The 19,821-nt window shown below is 35.3% G+C and overlaps 1 protein-coding gene across 8 annotated transcripts in view; it reads left to right on the top strand.

The window, feature by feature from the left end:
• Satb1 (SATB homeobox 1) overlaps nucleotides 1-19,821 on the top strand; it is a 94,926-nt gene that overhangs the window by 48,346 nt on the left and 26,759 nt on the right. For all 8 annotated transcript variants that reach the window (XM_010612808.2, XM_010612805.2, XM_010612804.3 and 5 more), the window contains exons 7-9: nucleotides 1,538-1,992; nucleotides 9,350-9,562; nucleotides 18,045-18,200. In XM_010612808.2, the coding sequence (XP_010611110.1) occupies nucleotides 1,538-1,992; nucleotides 9,350-9,562; nucleotides 18,045-18,200 (824 nt within the window). The remainder of the gene's footprint in view (nucleotides 1-1,537; nucleotides 1,993-9,349; nucleotides 9,563-18,044; nucleotides 18,201-19,821) is intronic.

A 19,821-nucleotide genomic window follows, 5' to 3' on the forward strand; every position in this document is an offset into this window, starting at 1 on the left:
TTTTAGCTTTTAATATTTGAAGAAAAGCCATCCATCTATAAAAACAGATTCTTTGCCTTTTATAGCTTAGAGCTGTAATGAAGACAATGCATCATTTTTGGAATAATTGCTTGAATTACTATTCTCTGTGAATGGCCCACTTGGGCTGATACCACTGGTAGAAATTAAAGGTTTTTCCCCAATTCTTATATTTTGCATATATCAGTGACTATAGCAATGTGGTAAGTTCCTCTAAATATAAAACCTGCATATTTAATGACAAGAGGGATGATTATTAAAATCAAAATAGAGTTTATATCGGAGAAGTATGGTATAAATTTGGTCAATTTATGGTATAAATTTGACCTATTCACAGAGCTCCATACTCAGCCTTTTTAGTCAGGAACATCAAACCAGCCTCCTCCTGTGTAACAGCAAGTATTTGACACACTAGAGCTAACTTATAGCTAATCCATATGAGGGATCTAGGCAAGGAAGAAGCGTACATCCCCACTTGTTGGAAAATACATTGCAAAATAGTAACAGTATCATTGTTTTAACAGAATGACTCCCTACCCTTTCCTTGCAAGATTGTGTTTAAATGCCTGAATTCACTATGTAGCCCTGGCTGGCCTGGAGCTCACAGTGATCCTCCTGCCTCAGCCTCCCAAGTACTTGGATTATAAGTGTGCACCACCATGCCCAGTAAGAAGCAGTAGCTTCTTGAAAAAAACAATTGGGTCTTAATGACACTGCCTTATTTTTATAATACTATAATAATACGGCCTTATTACAACACTGTAATAATACTGCCTTATTATTCCAATAAATCACTTGCTTCTTCCAAGAAGTATTTGCAGATATACCTGTTGTCCATGATGGTTACACTTAAATTAAGCCATATAAGATACTCAGCTTGATGTTCAATTACAATACTCAGTTTTTAATGCCCATTTTTACTATAGCTTCATTATATAGACTATGTCGTTGTATTTACTGCTATATAAAATTGAATTTTAGTTACATTTTATGTCATTTTTTTCTTTCATTCTTTTTCCTAAAATTAATTTTTTTCCTGAAGCTTATACATATCAGGAGAAAATGTTTGTAAATTTCTTTTCTTTCGTTGCTTGTTATCATATACTTCTTAGTTCATGATAAGCCTTTAAGCAAGAGAAATTTTTGTACGAGCCATTTCAAAGTAAATCACTGCTTATATACACCTACTTGAGGTAAATACGTGAAAATGCATAACATTTTGACCCATGGCTAGTCATGCAAAGAATTTGGGTATTGTAAATGTTATCCCTTAAATCGAAGCCACATTTTAAAAACTGAGATCAGGAGTGTAGCTCTACTTTGAAAGATTGTGGAATTGTTCAGAAGAGGAAAACAAAACTGCAGTCCAGTAAGTTCCATCTTGAAAATTTCTTGATTTCTTTGGTCTGTCTGCAGCGTGCCTGTGCCTACTGTCTTTTTTCTTTAGGAAGTGGCCCGAAATCCCCATCAGTGCCCACTGCCGTTGACTGAGCGTGGTTTCCTTTTCTGTCCCCTTCAGTTGAAATGGATAGTCTCTCCGAACTATCCCAGCAAGGTGCCAACCATGTCAACTTTGGCCAGCAGCCGGTCCCCGGGAACACAGCCGAGCAGCCGCCATCCCCCGCGCAGCTCTCCCACGGCAGCCAGCCCTCTGTCCGGACCCCTCTTCCGAACCTGCACCCTGGGCTTGTGTCCACGCCTATCAGTCCTCAGTTGGTCAACCAGCAGCTAGTGATGGCTCAGCTGCTGAACCAGCAGTATGCAGTGAATAGACTCTTAGCCCAGCAGTCCTTAAACCAACAGTACTTGAACCATCCTCCCCCCGTCAGTAGATCTATGAATAAGCCTTTGGAGCAGCAGGTTTCAACCAACACAGAGGTGTCTTCCGAGATCTACCAGTGGGTACGCGATGAGCTAAAACGAGCAGGAATCTCCCAGGCAGTATTTGCACGCGTGGCTTTTAACAGAACTCAGGTCAGTTTGGATCTGTTTGTGCATATTTTTGCTCTCTCTTCCCTTCGTCTCTTGTTCTTGCACCATGTGTGCTAACGTTCATTCTTTGACTCAGTACTGACATTTCACCTTTCTCTAAACATGGTCGTAATGGTTGTTCTGGTGGGATCTAAATTTTTTAACTTCTCTCCCTGCAGTGTAGCTCCTCTCTTGGGACGGCTATGTACAGATTGACCCCAAGTCAGGGTCCTTGCAAGAATAATTTAAATATAAAAGCATTTCACACTGGCATTGTCCGTGTTCTTCATGGTAGAATCATAAACTGTTACTCATAGAAGGTTAAGTCAAGGCCTTGGGTAGAATTCTAGGCTTCGTGTTTAGTGTATTTTCCATGTTTCCACATAGATCAAACTTAATTATATAAATGTGCTTTTTTGAAGTTTTTTCTATAACAATATTTTTGACACTGAGAACTCAGTAGCAGTTACTGATATTTAATTTTAAGCAGTCATTTAAAAACTTTAATAGGACATGTTAACATAAAATGTTGCTTAGCTTTATCTTCTCTCTCGTATTGTTGTTAATATTCTTCTAGACCCATTCTTTAGACCAGAGGTCAGCACAGGTTTTTCAGTAAGAGGACAGATAGTAAATATTTTAGACTTTGAGGGCCATAAAGCTCTGTGGCTTCTAGTGATGAGCAGCCATAAACAATACACAAATGGGCAGTCTGTCTACAGAACAGGCTGTGAGGTAGGTTTGGTCTGTAAGCCTTATTTTGCACACCCATTTTTAGACTTACCATTGAGAAGTCTAAAGTACCTTTGTCCTCCTGGCCATATTCTGATGAAGATACTATCTGTCACAGTGGGTGGTAGAGGGACATAGAGAAAAGGTGATACATGATCTGAGAAATCATAAGATAAAAGATTTTTGTTTTGTTTTATTTGTTTATTTTTTGAGGGGGGGGTCTCACTATGTTGTACAGTCTGGCCTTGAACTCACTATGTAGCCCAGGCCTCAAACTCACAGCCATCCTCCTGCCTCAGCCTCTCCTGTGCTGGGATTATAGGCATGTGCCACTATGCCCCACCTAAGTTAAAAGAGTTTTGAGAAACCCTAAACAAATTGATTCTTTTAAACTGTGAATGAAAAGATTTTCTTTCTTTCTTTGGATACGTGTGTTTTTTTAGGCATACTAAAAAATGAGAAGAGTGTGTAACTTTGATGAGATTGAAGATGTCTTTTCGTCTTTCTTGTTTTACCACTGTTATTTCTTTGGTCAAATTATTTTTGTTTTTTTGGCTGACTATATTTTTCTTGCATATTTAAGTTATTACATGATTATAAGAATAAAATTCTGATACAAAAATAATCTAATATTCCTTATCGGTAGAGTTTCCATACTTAGAACCCAGGCTATGAATTATTTTTGGTTGCCTTAACTAGATTGAGAGTTAAGAGACCATGCAAAAATGTTTGTTTTTAGTTTTTTCATGTATATATACATATACACACACACTTTTGTATATTTGTGTCTCAAGTCAATGCAATAGAGCTTTTATGGTCCTGAGTTTTTACTTAGTTCTGTATTTTTACAGCTTAAAATTGTTCATTATTAGCTAGTAATTTTAATGTGACATTTAATTTTAGTTGGGGGTAATCGTTAAAAAATAAACGAATCCAAAATTAGCCCTCTAGATATTCCTGTTTCTGGTAGCATTCTTTATTTTTGTAAACACAGTACTAGTAATTCTCAGTACTGGGCAAAAATAGGTCTTTACCTAAAAGTATAATAATGCTTGCTGAATTCAATTACAAGCCCACAGACAAAAACAACTTTGCCATAGACACAAATTATAGACATAGATTTATTGATAAGTCATTTAAAAACTGAGCAGTTAATCTTAAAGCACTGTGAAAAGTGCATTTTATACTGTGATGAGTGTCTCAAGAGCAGAGCTGAAGGTGATCACCACTGATCACTGGAGTTTTCCTGGGTTCTGATGCCACAGCTCTTACTGGCGACTGTTACTTCTACTTTTGGTTCTTACACTGAAAAATGCTACAAATATCTAAGGGATTTATTCTGGAAGAAAGGCAGAATTGTCTCTTTTATTCCAGATTAATCCCCTTGAAAAGATAGGTATCTCTGTAGTTAATATTAAAAATAACTATATTCTTGAGGATGACAAAAGAATGAAAACCTGGTTTAGCTCCATACAGGTACCAAGTTAGAAAAATATTACTAACAACTTATTGGTGGGCTGGGAATTTAGCTCAGTGATTCCACCACCTGCCTCGCAAGCACAAAGTCCTGAGTTCGATCCCTGGTACCAAAGACTTATTGGGGGGCCTAGGCTGCAAAGATGTTTGACTGTAAATCTTTATATCGATACTTGGCATTTCTTAGTAGAAGAAGATGCTGGGGCATATTTGAAGTTGTTTGGTTTAAATAGGAGTGATTTTATATGTATATTTAAATGTTCATTGGTTGATGACTAGCTTTTGCACACGCAAGCATGTATGTATTTTCAGCGGTCATACTTAAAAATCACGCACACACACAGCTGCATTTAATGATTATACATTCATATGAATGCATGTAGTGTGTTTATTTCAAAGTGTATGCATTTCAATAAAAGCAGGTGCAGAGTGAAAGTATGGTGTGAGTGTGGATACGAAAATACACATGCTAATGCATATGTATAGACAAGGAGCTCTGCAGAGTTAAATTGCACATCACACATTTGTGTGCACTTCTTACAATGTGTAATTCCAACTCCAAGTTTTAAAAAAATTAACGCCAAGTATGTACATAAGAACGCAAAGTTACATGATACAGCTGGATAAAGATGTTATACTCTAAACAGTATCTAACATTAATAGTGTGGTTCTAAACTAAGAATTGTTTGTCATTGACAGCCCAGAGTAATTTTAAAATCCTGAATTTCATATTTCAACTCCTGAGAATTTTCTCATCTTAATAGGGCTTCCTGAGTTAAAACATCATCCTCTCTTAGATTTTCACATATGACTATTACTTTAAGTCTACCTTTTCTGAAAACTTATGATGAAATTTATATAATTACTTGTTTTAAGGCATTTTCCCCTTCTGAATTGATGGGCATATGTTCTTTAATAGCTATTGAAGATTCCAGCTTTTAGCATATGTCATTCATTCAGTTATGCCTACTTGATGTCTTTTTAATGGAAACCTATGGCTAAAAGTAATTGCCAAAGCTAGATTTATGCTTTCCAATTCACCTCTCTGTAATATTGCTATTTAAAAGTTTGTGACACAAGAAAGTATATTCTTTAACGTCCCCTCCCCACAAATAAAACACAAGTGTTTAACTATGATCCCACTCTATGCCTTTTTTTCTCTTTCTCCCTCCTCCTCTTGTCTTTGGCACACTTTATTTTCCAGTAAAATAAAAAATGAAGATGGATTATTCAAAACTGATAACAGTAATGGACCATCATGTAATGTTTTATTGAATTAGAGTTCTGTAAATTATGTGGTGGAGAGAAATTTGCCTGCTTAAGTATAACAGAAATTGCTACTGTGTTCCTATAATTCTTCACAGTGTAATTTAAGAAAAGTCCACTATCCATATCACTATTGAATAAAAGGTAAAAAGGTGCTATTACCCTAACATGACAGCTCTCTATTAGCCTACTAAAGGACAGAGACAAATGCATCTACTTATAACTTACTTGGCACGAATCCAGGGAGTAGGTAGAGTTTGAAAATAGTCTTTCACCTGGACATGTGATTAAAAATTCACCGAACGACAGAGGCAGGTAGCCTTGAAGAATATTCTGTGTATTTTCTTTTTATGAGGGTGGTTTCATCGAATATTTTCTTTCTGAGGGCTTTGAAGTTCCACGAAGCTGATAAAATCTATTTGAATGAGTGATTATGTTTAAAGAGAAGACAAACAACAGGAGGCCAGACGGGCTTTTTGTTCTGATTGGCAGTTTCTTTCACTTACCTGCCATTTTAAAGAATTCATAATTAGCTTTTAGAAGTACTGAAAATATTTATTGAAGGTTTTTCTTTATGAATTTTACTTATGATAACACAGACTTCTGTTGGAATGTAAGAAAATCAAATTCATCAGGAAATTCATTCTTTGAAAGAATAAGGCTTCTCACTTCTAACCAGTATGTATCAACAATGCAGAATAATTTTATGTTTATATATATATATACAACATGCATCTAGTTGTTTGTAAGATGTGATGTCCCAGTGAATGACAGCTACTCATTTCCAATAAAATTAATGCTGGTAACTTCCTATATAATGTGCAAGTTCACAAGTTCTTTTTAGAAACAAAAATGATGAATGATTTTGTTGAATTTAGTTCAGCAAATTTATTGAGCACCTATGGTATATGATACTGATGTTTTAATCTTAGTATCATAGCATATTCTATGACTAAAACAAATGAGGAATATGAGAGCCTTGTCATACTTCTCTTTCGGTGTGAAGAAAGATACCTGGTAAGAGAGCCCTCTGTCAGTCAGCCATGGGAAATTATCATGTAAGACCTTACCCTAACCTGGCCAGTCTGTACTGCATTTAAAACTAGAAAATGGGAGGTGGGGGCCACAAACTACTTGAGTCCACAGACAACAATGATCTGAACAGAAACAAAACATGCATTCCTGTATCTTGGTGCTGATAATCATTTTGCATCCACAATTATTCTAAAGTGACATGACCCCCCTTTTTTTAAAATTAAAACTAATCAAAAGTTTTCTAACAATATTTTCAAGCATTTCCACCAGGGGGCACTCCCCTCATTGAAAGCTCTGGGCCAAAAAAAAAAAAAAAAAAAATTTCTAAACACAGGAGATTGTCTACACTGGCTGTTTTAGAGCTTGTTGAGTGTTCAAACAAGGTTTGAAACATTGCATCAGACTATCAGCATATTCCAGGCAGAAAAACTGCTTTTGTTCCAGTAGGATAATTAATTTAAGTGGAAATAAAATGCTTTGCCCCTGTAACACTTGTGTGCTTAACTGGGAAGGCATGCCAACTTCAAAATGTAGGCAGAGGACATGTTTTCTTCTACCCTGAGCTGTAGCAAGATGTCTTAGGCTCACATTAGCAAGACTTGAGAGATAATTACACATTTTTTTCACGGGTTTTATTTTTCTCTGTAATTCTCTGCTGCTTCAGGAAACATTTTAGTAGAAATAATGTGATATATTACTTTGTTACTTAAGATTTTTAAATTTCTAACTGCAGATATTTCTCCTAAATATCTATAGGCTTTTTCCCTAACCTATTTTTTTTTACATTACTAAACAATTGTGTAGATAACATCTCAGTGCCGCATAACTTTTCAGTTCAGGTCCACCCTGAGTAAGAGTAATTACCATTAGAATTTACCCATGGGTTTTTGTTCATGTTTTTATCACCTATTTGCAATTTCTTTCTTTTTGTGATCTGTATAAACATAATTAATCAGTTGAGTAAATATTTATCAAACACTTAGTGGTAGGCATTGTGCTAGGATGACAAAATTGAATATTATATTCAAGAAATCTATAACACTGTATTTATGTATACCGAATGTTTGCATCTCTAGTTCTGTGTAGTTGAGATACAGTGCTTTACCAAGAGCATTAAAAAATACACAATATTTAGTGGGGAGGGATGGTGAGGAAGGGCTATTTTATTATATCTATTTTCAGAATTTTCCTGCGTGTGCACGCGTGCGTGTGTGTGTGTATGTGTTTGTGTAACCTTTGTGTTGGTTTCAGTATGACACATCAGAAATACTTCAATCTAATTAGTTGGCATTGTGCAAATTAAATAGCTGGATGATTGACTGCCTTTTTGAGTGAATTTTAGTTAAATTGACTAGAGTCGTTTTGTTCCTATGTAGACACGGTTATAGCCTTACTCATTGGTAGCGTGAATAAAAGAACACGTGCCCCTCATTTTTCAGTCAAATCTCTTAGGGTGAAACTGAAAGTTCAAGTCCAGTTCCTAGGCTGTGATTACAGTATATCAAGTGAGAGGTTTCTTTAAAATTGATTATTTGAAGCCCCCAGAAACTGTTAGAAATTCTTTCATATCAGTTTATAAATCATTTAAAAAGTGGACAGTGCTTTTACACAATCTGCACCCAACTGTTATGTATAAGCAGTATGGTGCATTATTTTGAGGAACTGGACACAAACCCAGGTTTGTATTTCTCCATTGTTTTGATCTTAACATCCCTCGTTTGGGAGGATTATTGGAAAGTAGATTTGGAATTATGTATACATTTTGATGAGATTTTTATTCTGAGCTGTATTGCAATACTCTGGCTAAGTAAAGAGTGCCTCAACTACTAGTCCATGTTCAAGATCAGAGAGAGGCTGCTGAGCCCTGAAGTTATCGGAAAAACAAAAAAGGTTAGCCGAAAACTTTTTGACTATTTTTGTTTCTTATTATTCTTGATACACATTGGAAATAAAACTTGTTTTTAATAATGAGTTCTTCCAAAATTAAAAGGTTAAAAAATACTATACTATACTTTGGGGGAAGAAAGACACCTTAAAGGAGTTTCCAGTGGTATGAATTTCCTCTATTACTAATAATGCTTTTTATTTCTTAAGAAATTTGATATTTTTTACTGTGGTAAGTTTTTGCAATGTTAAAGTGTGATTATGTGTTTCAGATTTGATCAAAGGTCACAATTTTAACTTGTTACCAAGTGGTATAGCATAGCAAGGTTGTACCGTATTTAAAATAGTTTCAGATAGTCAGTGGTTCCGTTAGATGGCGAATTGAAAGGACCACCTGGTGTCATTTGCTTTGATAATTGGAAGATTAAGGAGCAACTTAAAGCATTGCCTGTGAAAATATAGCATAATTCTTAGGTGATGAAATAGTAATACTCATTTTTTTTTCCTGACATGTTACAGTTCATTTTCTGGTATTTTCATTAAAAGTTCTATTTACTGCTTTAGAAATGGCTTTATATCTTTACATACTAAGCTATTGGCATTCCGCTGTCTTTGTCTAGGCAGGTTGAGAACTATGCAGTCCGATGCTGTTGTGTTAGGAGGATTTCATTTATTCTTCCTTCCATCGTCACTCTGTGAGAGATTTTATGGCAAATTAAGCTACTCAAAGGAAGGAGACTCTAGGCAGTTTCGGTTTGTTATGTGTAAAGCAGATGCTTAATAAAATTAAGAATACAGTTGAGCCTCTCTTCTTCAGTACTCCAGTTGTCACTAATGTACTATTCCTATGCAGAATTAATGCCTCTGACGATTCACTTTCTAAACAGAGCAGAAGAAAGGGGGAAGGGTCACCTCTGGCTGACCAGAGCCCGGATCAAGCTCACCCTGTGCCTCTCATTCCCTGCAGGGCTTGCTTTCCGAAATCCTCCGGAAGGAAGAGGATCCCAAGACCGCATCCCAGTCTTTGCTGGTAAACCTTCGGGCTATGCAGAATTTCTTGCAATTACCAGAAGCCGAAAGAGACCGAATATACCAGGATGAAAGGGAAAGGAGCTTGAACGCAGCCTCGGCCATGGGTCCTGCACCCCTGATAAGCACACCGCCCAGCCGCCCTCCCCAGGTGCGGTCCCTTTCCTGTGGCACCTTCTATCTTTCTTTCTTTTAGAGAATTTCACCGAGAAGCTAGATACAGAGATTTAAAAATTCATACAGTTGTTTGAGGAAAATTTCATCCCAAATCACCAATTCTGATATGAAAACAATGAGCTACTCATTAGAAAGCAGAAAAAAATTGTTTCATCTTGCTCCATTCTTTGAGTTTTTTAGACATGAAAGGAGTCTTTAAGTGGAATATTTGCCTCTACTAATACTAAATAAAAAAGTATTTTAAATTCAATAGGAAAAAGAAGAGTAAGGTTAGTTTTATCCCTATCAGTTTTAGAAGTGCCATTTGAATAGTAAATAAATAAAAATAAATAAGTAATTGCATTTGTAGTTATGCTTTCCAATACGAACTGCAGCTGGTACCAATTACACATCATCTCGTTTGTAATCTTTCATAATTAAGTTTAATACAATCCTTGAAGGCAGCTTTAAATGGGGCTGATAAGGAATTCCACCCATATTCCCAGAAATGGGCACATTTTCTGTTTCTTCGAGTTTTGTGTCACTTTTTTAGGAGGGTAAAACATTACCTTCCAGGTAACTTTTGTGGTTGTCCATCGGTATTGTTGCTTTTTTAATTTTTATTTTTATTAATACATGTTTATATAATGGTTACATACATTACGGGGAGTTGGTATATGTGCACAACACATCTTAATTCTTTTTCTGTTCTTGTTTTTGTTTTGCTTTTTGGTGCCGGTGATCGAACTTGGGCCCTTGTACTCATGAGGCAGGGCACAGGTGGCAAAACCACTGAGCCATATACCCTGCCCCCGTCTTAATTCTTTTTGTGTCCCCTTCACTTCCCTCTCTCTCTTTTCCCCCTTCCATTTCTATTCCTTGTTTGCAAAAGATTTATCTCCTTGTTTCCCATTGTATTATTATTTTTTAAATCAAGTTTCACAGTAGCCTTATAATTATTATAAGAATTTAATAAATTAATTTTTAATGCAAAGTATTTGATAAAAATTGGACAAAATCCATAAGCAGGTGTATTTTTTACATGTGTAATCTGTGGCTTGCACAACTCTTGAAAATAAGGTCAACTAAGATGAATAAAAGTTGAATGTGGAACACAAAATCAAGTAATCTTGTAACATATAATGTCATAATGAAATTATGTTGAAGTTTATTTTTTCCGTCAATAGTAAGAAAACAGAAAGCGTGCATTACTATGTATAGAAATGTAGAAAGAACCTGCTGAACAGTAAAGATGGAACTGCTACAGACACTCCATAATTGAGAAATAGATATACTATCCATCCAGTCACTTGTTGGGTATCTTGAACTAGTTATCTAGTTATCTATAGGAGCAGATTATAAGGAAGTCATTGCTGAAATTGTGAATAAACAGTCCTGCTTCTTATATATATATATATACACACTACACACACACACACACACACACACACATATATATATGTATGTATACAGATATATATATATCCACCTGCCTACTCATGCACAGTTAGAGTTTGATCTGTAGTAAACCCTTAGGTAAAATATTTTCTAATATAACGAAGTAAGCACTCTATATGTAAACATACAGCAGATAGATACGACTTTTGTATATATATATACACACTACACACACACACACACACACACACACATATATATATGTATGTATACAGATATATATATATCCACCTGCCTACTCATGCACAGTTAGAGTTTGATCTGTAGTAAACCCTTAGGTAAAATATTTTCTAATATAACGAAGTAAGCACTCTATATGTAAACATACAGCAGATAGATACGACTTTTGTCAAAAAGATTAAATACAAATACTCTTCCTTGGCCTTGGTTTAACTATTGTTGTGCATGTTCAGCCTTGGCCTTGGTTTAACTATTGTTGTGCATATTCAGAGTTAATGCACACACTGTAACTCGTTACCATTGTTCCTGTAGTCATCACTCTCTGGCCTCTTATTTTGCTTATCCCTTGATCTGCAATGGTAATGAAAGAAAGGCTTGCTTAAAACCAATATGAGTTTCAATACTGAGCACCCCCTTTCTTAAAAAATTTGCCAAATATCTGACCTGGTGATTTCTTAATACAGATTTTTTTTTCCATATTTTTTCCTCTTTCTCTTTCCCCCAAATTTTGAGGGTTTCTGCCCAAAATGTGATATGCTACCCTTATTCATTTTCTTTAGCAAAATTATTCTAACTCTTATTAAGTGATACTTGTTTTCATGTACTCTTAAGATACTCTTGGGTAGCTTTCTTGTATATATATGTATGAATGCAGTATCTGCTGTTGTAAGTTGGGATAGAAAACATGTACTTTGGCCTAAGTTATTGATTACCTGATTAAGCTACCCTTAGTTGTATAGTATATTTATTTGTTCTGAAGAAAGTTTGAAGGCTGAGGATGTTGCTCAATGGTAGAGCAATTGTTGAGCATGCAGAAGGCTTTGGGTTCAACCCCTAGTATTGGTAAAATAATAAAAAGACTTGAGACTAAGCCCTTAGCTATGACATTGAACCAACAATGAATGTATTGTAGAAATACTGCAGATTTTAGTGAACTTCTTCCAAAGGAAATGCTTCTATTAATGCAGTATTACTGGCCATTTAACCAAATTCTGAAATGATCATCTGATACCTGTATGTGTAATTTTATTTTATAGCTCATATACATAGCTTTAAATTACATTTCTTGCCTCCCAAAGGATCACTACATTACTCAATATTAAAATAAAGCTCACTACCAAATTGTACTTTATCTATTATTAGTGATTCAGTTAAATTTTAAGAAATTCTTGATATATTAAAGTTATTATTACAAATTGAGTACTTTAGATTTGGAACAAACATGCTATAGCAGCAGCTGAAATTGAACTCTACATAAAAGGGTTTTAATAGGCCTATTACAAATGGCTAAAATGGGAGGGGAAAATGGAGAAAATCACAGATAGAGGAAAATACTGCAAATTTTTGTCTTCTTTAATTTCTTTTTCCATAGAAGAGCTTGTGTGAGATCACTGTGCATTTCATTTCTCCCAAAATTAGATTTAAGACTTCTTTGACTCAAATTTTTGGTTTCGTGTGGACCTAAACCCTTATTTATTTTTTTTTTCTAAAGAACTTCACGTTAAAGAATTACAGGTAATTATAAAGAAGTACGGGTTAGTGGCTCACAGAACACCTAGGCCATCTTTACTCCTGAGTCTGGATTCTCTTCTAGCACCTAATAGGGTATAGGTCACACATAGGATGAATTTAGAATGTGCCTGGGGCCCAAGCCCTGAAGTAGCGAGCAACTAGCACTGAACTAGAGTTCAAGCAACTGAACTGTTGAGGCATTTGAATTCCAGAAGTACTTAAATAACTCCAAGAACTTCCCTAGCTTTAGGTAGAGTTCTTACACAGATACCTCACTTGGGGGGACTTAGACCAGCCTCCGGAAATAGCAGAATTCCTGGTTGGTCCAGCAAAGTTTGTGGCCTCCTACGCATACCTGCCCCTTGGCCTTCATTTGGGGCCCTCCATTTCTTACCGTGGGCTTTGTGCTCTGCCTGGGGCCAGATGTATTTTCACAACCTGCCACGCTCTAATTCAAGAAATAAGAGGACCAGGGATTTAGCTCAGTGGTGCCACTTCAAGCCTCACAAACTCAAGGTCCCAAGTTCAATCCCTGGTACCAAGAATACCCTCGCTTGACAATGATTCCTAGTTTTCTAAGCACCTTAACATTAATTCATTGAATCCTCATACCAACCTTTTGGTAAGAGACAAATGAGAAACTCAGGTGTGAGGCTGAATTCTAGTTGTCAAATCCCCTGGGAGGTCTGTTCTTTCCTTTACCTCAGACCACCTCAGCAAAATACAAAACTTATTTTTGAAAAGGGCAAAAAGGAAGCCTGGGGACTTTTTCTGTTTGTCATACAAGATAAGAAGTTGTATTGTTAGATAAGAAAAAAGGAACCTAGGAGAAAAAAAATCGACCTGGTGGAATAAATTATATGAATTCTTTTTTTTTTTTTTTTTTTTTTTTTTTTGTACTGGGGATCAAACTCGGGACCTGGTAGAATAAATGAAATGCTTGACAAGTGAGCCACATGGAAAGTGTCTGAACAGTGGTATTTCTGATGTTGTGGAGAAACTCTCCCTTCCAAACTGTGATAATATGAAAATGCCTAAGAGAACCTATTCCCCTCAAATGTACTTGGCTTAAAAGTTTCTTTTCTCACCATGCTTTGCTGATCTACCTCATGAGTTTACTAGAAGAATTTTATTAATAATAATTAGTGATTTTTTTTTCTTCTAATTGTTCCACAGAACAGATAAGTTTTAAGGTTTTCTAGTCTGTGCTTATTCTGTTTTTTGTGTATTTTTTACATGTGACTTTGGAGTTAAATTAATTTTGTAATTTCAGTTTCCATAAAGACTGTTTGAAAGCATATAATTATCAAGTTGTAACTTTTACGTGAATTATATAATTCATTTTTTACATCTCTATATATGCTTCTTTAATTGCTTCTAAAGTAAGGTTTGATATTTTATAACAATGCTTAGAAAATGTTCAAAGTTCATATAAAATACATATAATTAATCTGGTAGTTGCACTATCATATCTCTTTACAGCGTATCCTTCTACAGTATACTGCAGGTTCATTTGATTTCAGCTTCAGTTACAAGCATGAACTTAACCCCTGATGAAATGTTTGTCATGGAAAACATGAAGATTGAGTTTGTAAAATGCTTCTCATTAATAGTCATCTCTTAAAAGCTAAAAGATCTTTAAAGTCTAGGTTTGAAAAATAAATGTTATTCCTGTAGAATAAAGGAATGTCTAAAAAGCTCAAACCATGGTACTAAAGACAAATATATAAAAATTGCAGAGCAGGGACTATTTTTATTACCAATAAGCATTCTACAGAATAGCATATTTCTTAAACAACAGGACTAAGAAAACATTTGTATCCCTGCATGATGACTCATCCCTGTAATCTCAACACTTAGGAGGCTGAGGCAAGAGTGTCCCTGCAAGTTAGCATGGCATATATAAAATGAGTTCAACCCCAGCCTAAATGATATAGACCCTGTCTCAAAAAGCAAAGCAAAACAAATTTATGGGTTCCATACCTTGAGAAATAAATTCAAGTCAGATTTATAGTATCAATTAGAAAATTGCTAACTATGTCTTCATAAAAATGTTTCTAAAAAGGCCCTGATAACAACATGAACTCCACATAGTTGTGATCTCTAAGAACTAGAGTCAGGCAAACTTAACAGTTTCAACCTTGAGCCATGAATAAATTACTTAACCTCTTGTTATAGCAGAATTTTTTTTCAATTTTAAAATAATACCTACTTTGGGCTATTATGTAGGTTAAGAAGTTAATATACATTTATGGAATCCCCAACACATAATAACTAACTAATAAATGTCAGTTTTATTGTCATAATTATTAAAAGTACATAAAAATTTAATTTTGTGTACGTGAGAGCTGTGTGTGCTTGCAGGCAGTTCTTCCTGCATTCAGAGAGTAGCACATTCACCAATCAAGACCAAAGGAGTTTGTTTTGTGCAACCTGAAAGTTTGATTTGATGAATTTAGCAATCCATGAAGAAGCAAAATGTAATTTTTAGGAGGAATTTTTGTTCTGCTGCACAGTTTTAGTGAAATAAAGCAGACCCTAGTGCTGCATGCACCCTGTCCCCATATGACAGGGTAAATCGTAGAAGCTCCCGATCCTAACTACTTCCCTGGCGCCTAGGTAATAATGGAGTAGTAGTGTACCTCACCTTGATAAAAGCTATTCTGAAAGCAACTGCATTTATTTTACCTCCTGTGCTGTTTGCAGAGAAGAGCTGAAGAGTAGTTTGTTTTGCCTGGAATGAACTACTTTGTGAGTTTTAGTGTGTGATATAATATTAAAAGCTAAACCAGGATTAAAGAATTTTTTTGTACTGAGCTAAAATAGTACTTAGTAGAGTAGGCATAAAAGATTTTTGTTTCCATTTTTACCTGGGGAAAAATTGAGCTTTGGTATTTTGAAAAGCTGTCCAAGTCAGTTACCCTTAGGCAGTAAGTAGTTTTTGTTGAGGGGGAAAAAAGTGATTCCAGAATCCTAATAGCTTATCTGTGATAAGATGCATATCTAGGCCAACAAGATGATAAGAATTTTTCTAAATTTTTTTTGAATGAGTAATCCAGACAGATATTGTGTAACTTTCCATTTTTAAAGTTTTTCCCTCACTTCTCTCATTTTTAAATTTTTTATGTTTCATGTGTGTTTTCAATTTTGGTTTGTATTGGCCACAAGGAAATGAATATTTGACTTTTTATGATCTAGATTTCTTGCTTATTATTTAAAATTTATTTAAAAAATTAACTAAAGAAATTTTTAGAAAGAGAATCACAGGGTTGAAACAAATAATGGTAGCCCACCTCAATGATAAATATTCCCATGTAATTTTTACAGAAGAATCAAAGTTGTTTTAAAAATAGACCAAAACACTGAGTTTCCAAATCTGCCATTAACTTTTACTATGTAGATTGCTGCTAAGGAACTGTTTCTTCCAAGGCTCTGGACTTTGTTCCTTAATTACATAACATTCAGTTTTCAAAGCCATTGAAATGGCTTTTCTTTTTTCTTTTCATTTCAGCAGTGAGAAAAATAGGTATTGAAAGGGACCCCATGGGGTGATCAAATCTATCCCTCGCCTCAAAGCAAGACCACCCCAGAGCAAGATTTCAAATCTCACCAAAGCACCTTTGTAGGCAGTTTATGGTAATGTGCTAACTCTTCTGGCTCCTGAAGTGGTGTTTAGCAGATTATTGCTTCAGAGCCGGCTTCTTAGTGGCCTCCAGTCATTATTAGTGAGTGCCCTGACTGACCAGACTCCAGAGCGGGAAAGGGGACTCTGGAAATGAACCTAGACTCCTGCAGTCCTCTCCAGTTGGTAGTGTGAGGAGGCAGTGAGACCTCATTACCTGCCTTGTAGTCTGCAGGCCTGTGGTCGGGCCACCGCGTCGCGTTAGCCTTCCGCTGGTCAGAGGGGATTTGTCCTGCTGGAAGACTCTTCAAGATGAACAGGAGGTGAAGTATTTTTCTGACTAGAAGTTAGAGAAATTCAGAAGGTACATTACAAAGGGACCCACATCTACTCTTGAAAAACAATTTTCTGAGGTAATCTCTGTACCGTTGCCCATTATTTTGAGGACAGAGTGAATTAAGAGCATGGAAGACTTGTAGTTTGATTAGAGATGTATCGTCTGATGCCAGAAAAATCATTCTTTTATCCTAAAATGCACTTCATTTTCTATTGTTCAGAGGTTATGTTAGGATTTGTGCAGGATGGCAAGATTCTAAAATACAGAAACCTGTAAATGACACTATGAAGAGAGGTCCTTCATCATTTTGCTGGGAGAACCGCGGCCCTGCCTCTCTAGTCATATTTCACTTCCATTTTCATAAATTTCTCAGTTAAAAAGATCTACATAGTTCATATGGAAGTGTTCAAGGCTTGTTCCTATAATTGCATAATAAAAATGAAAGTTGGAGTTAAAAAATAATAGCCGTATCAATAAATTTGGAGGTGATTTCATTTTCTCCCTAAAATTTGTGACATTTTCCTGCCTGTGTCTGTTTTTCATTATTATGCAAGGCAGTGATACTGATCTTTTGCTCAGGATTATACATTTTAAGTATATTTGTGAAGTCACTGATAATATATTTTGTGTTACAATAACGTTCTATTAAATGTTGTGAAACATTTTCTTATTGTCTGGTTCCACAAGTCAAAAGGAAATTGTTATATACAAGGGTGCCAGGAAAAGATGAAATAATTATACAGAACAGCTTGGACATGCACGTGTAAAATGCAACCAGCCTTTATGATAATTAAGCAAGGCACTCTACCTGTTTCATGGATGGATAGAAGATTTAAATATGCAGTTCTGCAAATGGCTTTGTTATGGAAGATTTTAAAAATGAAGCATAAGAGGAAAAGGCATAAAAAAGAGTCTAAAATTAAAAAGGCCATAGTATATAATAGCTATTAGTGATGCAATTGTCTATTAGCACCAGGCACCCAGTGAAGATCAGCATTGTGCATTATGATTTTAATTGTGAATTTCCGTTGTTAGGATTGCAATAGAGAGTAATTGGAAGACAATTAGTTTAGGGTTTTCAAGTCTTTGAAACTATTCTGTTTTCCAGAAAACTTACTTTATGGCATTATAATTCCTGGTTATCAGCTGGCAGTTGCTGTCACATTACAGTTGCAATCACCTGTGACAATGTGACTTCCTTAACTTAAGCAGTCTGATCTCAGGGCAATAACTAATGTTGAATGACTGCGCTGTTGATCACCTTGATCATAAAAGGAGCAACAGTGTCCAGTTTGGATGCTGAGCCTGAGAAGCTTCAAAACAATTTGGCCAATGAAAAATGACAGCCATATTCAAAATGTTTTGTAGGTGAAAACAGCTACGATTGCCTCTGAGAGGAATGGGAAACCAGAGAACAATACCATGAACATTAATGCATCCATTTATGATGAGATTCAGCAGGAAATGAAGCGTGCTAAAGTGTCCCAAGCACTGTTTGCAAAGGTTGCAGCAACCAAAAGCCAGGTAAGAGCCTCTGTTAGGCATTGAAAGTATTTATCTTTGATGCTGGTGGAATTTTCAATAACAAAGGTATCTGTTTGAATACGAACTTGCATCTCTGAGAGGTCCCAATCTCTAGGAATATATATAACTTCTTAGATGAAATGATGTTCACATTTAGGTTATAGTTTTGTTTTTGTTTTTGTTTTTGTTTTTGTTTTTTGTTATAGTTTTGGTTTTGTTTTCCTTCAAAAGCCACTTCTCCATCAGGGATTTATCTGTCAATCAATTAATAGTTGCTTTTAGAAGAATAACATAATGTCGAGAAAGTTTCATAGAGAAATTACCCTTTCATTATTATTTAGATCATAATTTTCATTCTAAAATAAGACAAAAATACAGTTTCTTCTGTTTGAACCTGTTAGGTATAACTTACTACAACAAACTTCACACACGTATTTTTGCATATTAATGACAGTTTTATATAGATGTACAAGATACATAGATTGAATTACTACTAGAAACTTGTCCAATTCTGATGAATTACTGGTAGAGGAATTGGAAAAGTTGCAAATCTCTACAAAATGAGAAAAGCAAAGTATAGTTAAGTTACTGCAGGCTTTGTCAGTGTAACTGTCGTGTGTTGAGAAATTTTCTTCATCAAAAGTAGAATCATCTGAGAACAAACTCCCAAATGCTTATAAACCCTTCTCCAAGAATACTTTTTAAAGGATCAGAAGAATACTAAATTTTCTTCCCCCTGGCAAAGGATTTGATAACTATCAAGGTGAGATTTAGAAGCAATCAAGGGCTCCAGGTGAGATTTGAACAACTTGAAATTGTACACAAGTATATTTTCATTATCATTAATGAACCCTCTTTTACATAACATCCTGGCTGTTGTCAATTTGTGATAAAATATATAATTCTGGGAGTATTTATAACACAACCTTTTTAGCTTTCCAAAAATTTTACTTGATCAAAATTAATAGTGATAGCTAATGGAAGTTTTACTTTAGAAGAATGTTGTTCTTGTTTAAGATATAGGCTAGATGAAATACTTAAGGGATATCTTGGAAATGTTATATAAAAATGATTAAACTCAAGCTGTGGACTGTAAAAATTATAGCTTTATAGGCCACATGCCTGCCTACCCTTCAATCACTGTCAAAGTGATAATTTCTACAATAATATGTTTCTTTTATTGTGAGATTCTAAACATCAAGTGCTGTTTAAACATTAAACTGAATTGTTTATGTTAGTGCTGTACTCAGCGTGCCATACATCAGGCCACCATAATCTCTCATGGAATGTAAAATCCTGTCATGAATCATGGCTTGTATATCGGAAATTACTGTAATTTTGATTGGAAATTACAGGGCTCTTGAAATGTTTCTAATTATGATAGAATGTTAGAGCCGCTTCAAACCTGTGTGCTTCTTCAGATGTCTTCATTTACATGCCAAGACTAAGCATTAGGAGAAGTGTCCTGTTCTCACTTCACCCACCCACCCTGAACATTCTTGTTTTGACTGTTTAGTCTAATTATGATGAGGATCTCTTATTTAAATATATATTATTTTGCCTTTCTCTCTGATCCTACATCTTTTTTTCCTGACCTGTCTAATTACCAAGAATAACAGAC

The sequence above is a fragment of the Fukomys damarensis genome, unplaced genomic scaffold (genome assembly GCF_012274545.1).
Source record: "Fukomys damarensis isolate Sample0158 unplaced genomic scaffold, DMR_v1.0_HiC HiC_scaffold_28, whole genome shotgun sequence".
NCBI classification, from domain to species: Eukaryota; Metazoa; Chordata; class Mammalia; order Rodentia; family Bathyergidae; genus Fukomys; species Fukomys damarensis.